The sequence below is a fragment of the Sitodiplosis mosellana genome, unplaced genomic scaffold (assembly GCF_009176505.1).
Source record: "Sitodiplosis mosellana isolate CC-2019 unplaced genomic scaffold, AAFC_SMos_1.0 Smas_scaffold_6191, whole genome shotgun sequence".
Classification (NCBI taxonomy): Eukaryota; Metazoa; Arthropoda; class Insecta; order Diptera; family Cecidomyiidae; genus Sitodiplosis; species Sitodiplosis mosellana.
Window position 1 is genome coordinate 3,162,241 of NW_022601432.1, and position 8,321 is coordinate 3,170,561.

An 8,321-nucleotide genomic window follows, 5' to 3' on the forward strand; every position below is an offset into this window, starting at 1 on the left:
TTTTAAAATTTGAAATGTTTTCGCTTTAAAACTGTTGGCAGGTTTTAATCCAATGGGTGCATTTAATGGGCTTAAAAGCCAGCCAAACTCTTGACAAAAAGCAGGCAATCCGAGGTAAAAAAGCTTCATGGAATTTTCGTATTAGAATTTTCGATAGTATACACACACCAAATGCCGACTATTTTGACAGATGGCCCACTAACAACTGATGATTTACGTATGACTTTCGAACGTTCGGAGTTTTTTTTTCGTTGTCTTTCGTTGTTCTCTTGCTATATTTTTTTTTTGTGACAAATACAATACATCGAACAGAGAGTGAGTGATACAGAACGAGAATCATGGTGTTTTTCAGTTTTTGTTTTGCGTAGGAGATAGAGAAAACGAGCGACACGACTGTGTGTCTAAAATTCGACAACATCCATTGGAGCAAACACCATGAATTTCAATGTAATTTGTTTTAAATTTTTTTGTTTTGAATATATTTTGTGTCTTAGAACATAGTTAAATATTTGGATTGTGTTTAGTGCATTTTAATAAGGTTCTATTGCATGAAGAGGGTAAAAAACACAAAAAATGGACTTTTTATCACTAACTCAGCTGTTTGACAGCGAAAGTGAAGACTAATGTAAACATTTGCGAGTGCTTCAGTAGCCGGTTTGATATATATATATATATGTGTGTGTGTGTGTGTTTGTTGTGCCGACTGAGAAGTACGAATACGTGCTCAACTGATAGAGACAGACAGAGAAAGAGAGAGAGAAAGAGAGAGAAAGAGAGAGAGAGCAAAATGAAAAGCAGAAACCAATTTCTAAATTTACAAAGTCCAACTTGCTTTCCAAATGCTTCTATTTAAACATGATTCTGATTTTGAATAAGGATAAATGCGTCGTTGTCGCAATTGTGTTGCGTGTATTGTGTGAGCGTTAGAAGTGAACGAAACGAGAAAATCACAAATCATAAAGAGGGTACACACAGTACAAGCCGAGCACCAAGTGAATATTGATCGGCCGGACGAAAACAAAATCCAAAGTAACGAAGGAAAATAAAAACTATATACAAAAACACTGAAAAAGCTAGTGCCCGAGAGTTGAACAAAACGCGCAAACCAAACGAATGCTTCATTCAGTCAACGATGATAAGTCAATGAGAAAGCAAGGAAATTTGTTACAACAGCTACATAAACATCACGAGCACAAACGCGAGAGAGGTCTGTTTGGCTGTTGTTTGTAATAATTTACATGTTTCGGTCGGTTCATTCAATTACAATCCGTTTATTGTTTTTTTTTTAAGTTAATTCATTGTTGTTTGTTGTTTAATTGATAGTTCCTTGTTGTTTGAAATCATGAGCATATCTTAATTCGGCACAACTGATGGGCTGGCCATATCGTTTAATCGAATCATATTTGTTGACTTGTTTATAGTGTGATTGTTTTGTGAATTTTAAACATGCATCTTTCGCTGCAGTGATTTGTATTCTTATTAAATTCAATTTAATACTATGGTGTGAGGAAGCATCACGACTCGCACATGAAAACAAAAATACGCGCCCGTTAACAATCGTTTTATGCATTGCATTATATGAACGCATTTTTTTTGAGTATGGCTTCATGGCGTTTCGTGTATGTATGCAATATTGCTTTGTTGATTACATGTGTTACTGAATCGTAAGAATTTGAAATGTAACTAAAATTGAACTGAAATGTATCATTTAACGATAAAATGTTTCGAAATTAAGATAACAAGTGGTTTCATTCATTGCAAACAATGAGACTGTATAGTGTTCCGTTCATCGTGGCGTCTCTCTGTCTCTCTCTCTCTCTCTCTCTCTCTCTCTCGTTCTCTTGGTATCTCTCAGCTCACGATTTATTTTCCTTCAAACAGTACACACGAATCCATTCAATTTGTTGGCCTCGTTTGAAAAGAGCATAAAATCGAAAATTGGATTTATGCCGTCAATTGCTGTTCACTCTACATTTCACCAGCTCAGTCCTGTTGACAAATTAGTTCGAACCAAGAATCCGTCGTTTGCGGTGCATTGTAATTTGTTACAGAAACGGTTTTGTCGGTTTAATCTTAACGAAACGGGAGAGTTCTGTTGAGAAAGTGAAATTGAATGTATGTGTGTGCGCGTGTGCGGTCGCCGTAAATCTTCAGCTTGATAAATTGCCCATATGCAAATTAATCGGTATGCGGTATGCGAGTTGTGAACATCTTTGTGTGACACAGCGACCGAGCGCAAAACAGGCGAACACACTTTTTGCGGTCGATGTTTGAAAATGTAAAAGGAAATCAATTGTGATAGCATAAACAATGTTGATGGCCATATATAGAAAAATGAGATTCTAGACTATCGCATAATGATCACGCCCATATATAAATCAATTTGTCAATTTCGCGTTTTAAAAACACACGGCGATTACAATCCACGGCGGATTTTCACTTTTTGCCCAATGAAAAGAAGAAGAAAAACCAAATCGGATATATGTATTCACATTTACTCGTGGCCAGTTCAATTACAATACCGCTCGTTGTGCGGCATCATTGCAACCGACAACGGGCTTCATTAGAGAAATGTACACACAACTCATATTGATTTCAATGGAGAAATGCACCATCAACACTAATTGAATAGTACAGTGTTGCACACAGTTTAATATGCTTCTGTGTTTGACACACATTCCATGCTCAATCTCATTCGGTGCTCTTTTTTTCTCACTTCTTACGGCCACTTCTTTCTCAATTTAATTATACATTGGCATGAAGTATTTTCCTGATCTGATACCCGTCCATTGCATCAAAAAGTCGTTACAAATACATTTCGTACGTTGCGCAGCATGCATGCTTGCTAATCGTTACTATAACGTATTGAGAATTCAGAAAAAAAAAACAGAAGAAGAAGTAGGAAGAACCAAAGTGTTTGTAGAGTTAAACAGTTCAATGGGCTTTTTTTTTAGTGGAGTTGATTTGTTATAATTCTGGTTCCTGTTGAATTAACACAACGAGTTATAAAATTTTTGAAAAGTGAGTTTTGACATTTTCATACCGTTGAAAAAAAAAATCGACTAAATTTTTCATCTTTGTGGTTTTTTCTGCATTTAGCAGATTTTTGTGAGAAATTTTCTTCAACTCTCTTCAAAATAGTTCGGAAGTTCTAACGCCGTTCAGAATACTCCTCTGGTTTTACTTTCAATTTCGTTTTTTTTTTCGATTAGTTTTTGATTCTTCTGAACTGAATCCATTTCAGGATTTTTTATCCTTTTGCTTTTCGAATTTTTCAATCTCAACTTTTAAAATAACCTGTGACCGCACGCAGCTTCCAAAATAATACGTTGAGGCACAAAAAATTGAAAACTATTCCACACTTTGATCGTTCAGCTTTAATTCTGAACATTTTTGAATGACACTGATAATTGGCCTTCTGTTGTTTTCTATTCAACTTTTTTTTCTTCTTCTTTTATAATATTCTTAATAAAGATTTGTGATACCGAGAAAGGTCTTAAGCCAAACTGGTTTCGATTTCATCACATCATCATCATCGTCACCATAACCGAGTTGAGTTGAGTCAGGATATAATTTATCTTCTGCAAAAATTGCGTTTACATATTTTGACACCAGAACAAGTTATCGGCTTTACCAATTTAGCAATTATAATGAGCAACGGTGTGTGTGTTTTTTTTTCTTTTGATTCGAATGTTTGTGTTTGAATGATTACATTTGTGTGTAGACGATCAAATAAGCATTTTATTTATGCAATATATGTGTGATTTCAATGCGTAAACCACTATACATTACCTCTTGCAATCCATATATTTATTTTGGTGGGGGGTTCAGTGACCGATTAATCCAAACCAAAAACACCCATTATTAATATTTAAAATGATGTATTTTTTTGTTAAGTGAGAGTGAAGAAAAAAAAAGTTGATTGATGGCGGAGTCTTCTTTGATTTATTTATAAATAATGTAATTAATCAATTTCATTATGGTGTATGAGATAAGTAATGAGCCTCTTCATTGTTTTTATTATCTTAGCTCAATGTGATTTTGGCTGCCGAATTCCCATGAAATGGCTCTAATTGAATTAATCTGCATTTTCAATATATTTAAGACAAATCACAGCAAAAGATAAAAACATTTTAACCTATTTTTCTAATCACCATTTTTGGATCACACGCGCTTTTTGTTGAAACCGAAATTACTGTTGTTTTTCTCGTATATGTTTCATACAATTTACTTTTCCACTGAACCATTTCCGTGGAATGTTTTGCCGCTCATAATCTTTCCCTTTATCACTTTCGATATAAGATCGCAATCCATTTTGCATTATAAATAACGGACGTTCTCAGTGGTCTGTCGTGATTTGACATTGATTCCGTGCAAAATACAAAGCGTTATTACACTTCCGTGCATACAAAATTATTACGAGCATTTACGAACAAAAAAAAAAGGAATAAAAAACCGATTTAAATTCTAAAACTTATCGCTTGAATTTCCTACCATTTTTTCCACAGACAAGACTCAGTGTTGTTCAGTGGTCGTGTTGTCACCGTTAAATTTTGCCAAGAAATTAGAATTGCTGCATAGAAAAAAAGATAAAGAGAGCTACATTGTATTTTTACTGTAATTTGTTTGAGAGAAAAAAATATATCACCATAGGTTCTGCGTGTTCTTTTGGTGAGTTGTTTTTTTTTTTAAGACATTTGTTTTTTATCATAGTTTCTTCTATGGAAAAATATAATATCGTTATTTTTTTCTATTTTAATACTTTGTTCAGTTTGTTATTTTTCTTTTATTTTTGATTTGAACTTTTTTGTTTCAATTTTTCCGTTTTATGTGTCATAAACAGATTCCCGAAACAGAGTCATGCGACGTAGTCGATACGTTCTGAGTTTTGTATTCGGTTTTATGATGTTCAGTACAAAAGATGCACGAACACAGGGGCTTCTCTATCCGCGAGAGTCCGAGACGAGAGAAGTGAAAAGTTTGGATGGAATGTGGAATTTTGTGAAGTCCAATGAAACGGCACCAACTGAAGGTATACGGGATAAATGGTATCTCGATGATCTGAGCAAGGTATGTGTACATGGTTTTACTTTCGTTTTCCGTTTGCAATTTTCAAATATAAATACATTCCGTACGCATTTGAAGCCAGAGCGAAAGAGATATCTCTTTCTCTCTCTCTCTAGAGAAGAGAAAATCAAAAATCGAAATTTAATACAATGATCGAGCGATTACACAGGTGCACAAAACAATTCCGATGCCCGTTCCGTCTAGTTACAACGATATCACTGAAGACAATAATTTACGCGACCATGTCGGCACTGTCTGGTATGATCGGAAATTCTTCGTTAGCGCATCATGGGCACAAAACAAACGTGTTTGGATACGCTTCGGTAGTGTTCACTATGAGGCATACGTTGTAAGTAATGTGCAATCAAATTCAATATATCATTTTATATTTAATGCTTTCGCTTAATCGCAAGTGTTCTGTCCAGCAAAACGCTGTCGAGTTTGCTACTTTGTTTTTCATCTTCTCTTCACCGCTTCTTCTTCTTCTTCTGCGTTACTATTTACTATTTGCTTTCGTAAACAAATCCGCTCGCCCGACCAAAATTGGATGGGTGTTTTGTGTGTATGTGTATGTTTTTGAGCGACCGTGTCTCGTAATTTTGTAAACAATTTCACGCACGTATGCGCAATCAAATTTTAAATGTTTTTTTTTATCGCCCATTTGTATGTAATTTATTGATTGTTTCCCGCTAATTTGAATGTTTAATTGAATTTGATTGTTTCCTTTCATGTTCAGTACATTAATGGGATCATGGTGGTAAAACACGAAATAGGACACTTACCGTTTGAGGCTGACGTCACCGATGCACTGAAATACGGTGAAGAGAATCGTATCACGGTTTTATGTGATAACGCATTACTTGCCAACACAATACCGCAAGGGAAAATCACCGAGTTGTCAAGGTACACATTTGATATTGAACTCATTTATTTTGACAATGCGACGTACTTGAACTGTGTCAAAACACTTCTTTTCTTAACAAATCTCTTGGAGAAATTCGCTTGTTATTTATCGATTTTTTTGCTTCACAGCGACAACAATGGAACGTCAATCGTGCAAACGTACACATTTGACTTTTTCAACTATGCCGGCATACATCGTTCGGTTGTTCTGTATACCACGCCAATAATTCACATTGACGATGTCATCACAACAACGAATATTGTCGATCAACGCGGTCGCATATTCTATCACGTATTGACCAATAAGACTGATCAATCGGATTTAAGTCTCTTTGTTACAATCCAAATACGAGATCGCGAAGGTGAAATTGTTGCTACATCAAGATCACCGGAAAATGACCTCAAAGGTTATATCGAAATAAAAAATGTGAAACCATGGTGGCCATATTTGATGCATCCAGAGCCAGGATATCTCTACACGATGGAGGTGATTTTGAGCATATATTTTTCACATTTGAATCAAAGTTTGATCGTCTAGTGTGATTGAAGCCTTAGAAACAATTTCAAAGCAAGAAGAAAATTCATGCAGTTGAATGAATATTCAAAGCTGTCCAGTTAAATCTTTAGTTTCCCCATGATTCATGTTATTTCAGGTGTTCCTGTCAACCACCGCCAAAGAGAACATCGATGTGTATCGCCTCAAGATTGGTGTCCGATCGCTGCATTGGAGCAATAAAGAATTTTTGATCAACGGCAAACCGATTTATTTCAGAGGTTTTGGTCGTCATGAAGATTCAGATGTAAGTTTGCTTCATTCACTTTCCGATTTTGCAGTAATAATTTCAAAATAATTTTTCATGATATTTTATTACCTTTATTCCATCGAATTTATGTTCATATTGTCTTAGATTCGCGGCAAAGGCCTTGACATGGCATTGTTGAGCAAAGATTTCAATTTGATCAAATGGATTGGTGCCAATGCCTATCGAACATCACATTACCCATATTCAGAGGAATCGATGCAGTTCGCCGATGAGCATGGCATCATGATCATTGACGAATGTCCAAGTGTCGACACAGAGTAAAATTTCATTTAATTTCACACATCAACACACCCGTTTATTAACATTTTTTTCTCTTTCAATTGCAGTAACTATACACCGGCCTTGTTGGAAAAGCACAAGGCATCCATTGAGCAATTAATTCATCGTGACAAGAATCATGCATGTGTTGTGATGTGGTCAATTGCAAATGAGCCGAGAACTAGTAAATTTCAAGCAGATTCCTATTTTGAGTGAGTGCACCGCGGATCTATTTTGATTTTTTTTTATTAATATTCATATTTAATTGAAACGATTGTATCAACACAGAGCTGTGGCGAATTTCACGAAATCATTGGATCCAAATCGTCCAATCACTGCTGCTATCGCAGTCCCACCCAACGATGATAAAGCGGTAAATTGATTTTTCCTTTTTTGAAAATTTTTAATTGTCTCGATACCAAAAAATGACATTCTGATCAAAAACCAAATATTCTTCTTTGAACAGGCACAATTTCTAGATATAATTAGTTTCAATCGTTACAATGGATGGTAAGTGTGATGGTATTTGTGTAAGTGTGATTTTTTTTGTCATGGTAAAATTGTGTTTCAGGTATTCAAATCCTGGCCGATTGGATATGATTACATCTCGAGTTGTGGACGAAGCAATTTTGTGGAATTCAAAGCACCAAAAACCGGTACTGATGTCCGAGTATGGAGCGGATACTGTTGAAGGATTGCATTTCGTAAGTGAACTTCCAATCAAGCGTCATTCAAATAGATTTGATTATTTTATAACGGTTAATTGATTAATGAAACTTTTCCCTATTTGTATCGACTGAATTTTAGCTGCCCTCATTTGTATGGTCTGAAGAATATCAGCGAGAGCTATTTTCGAGACACTTCAAAGCGTTCGATCAACTACGGCGTTACGGATGGTTTATTGGCGAATTTATTTGGAATTTTGCTGATTTCAAAACAAATCAAGGTACATGCAATATATTTTCATCGTGTTTTGGTAAAATACCCGACCGGTGATTTTTCTTCTTAATAAAAACTTTTTACTCGGGCTTTAGCTTGAAGCAATTAAATTTTTAGATTTAATTTCAATCTATTTTTTCCAATAATCGCAGCATACACACGAGTTGGTGGCAATAAAAAGGGAATATTCACGCGGAATCGGCAGCCGAAGGAGGCCGCGCATCATGTTCGAAAGCGATATCACTCACTAGCCAATCAAATGGAACAGTCGAAACTGCCAGATGATCTATTCCCATACCTAGTCGATGAAAACCAAAAAATTGACAACCG

At 35.5% G+C, this 8,321-nt stretch overlaps 1 protein-coding gene across 4 annotated transcripts; it reads left to right on the forward strand.

Moving 5' to 3' along the window:
- Positions 1–185: 185 nt before the first annotated feature.
- Positions 186–8,321, forward strand: LOC129576945 (beta-glucuronidase; the record flags this gene model as incomplete). Of its 4 annotated transcripts, none has more annotated exon segments than XM_055463129.1 (14): positions 186–447; positions 4,509–4,671; positions 4,844–5,070; positions 5,237–5,416; positions 5,804–5,970; positions 6,100–6,457; positions 6,624–6,770; positions 6,879–7,051; positions 7,121–7,264; positions 7,341–7,425; positions 7,519–7,562; positions 7,624–7,756; positions 7,860–7,998; positions 8,144–8,321. In XM_055463129.1, coding segments are annotated over 12 exon segments (1,958 nt in total), but the record flags the coding sequence as incomplete, so codon positions are not given.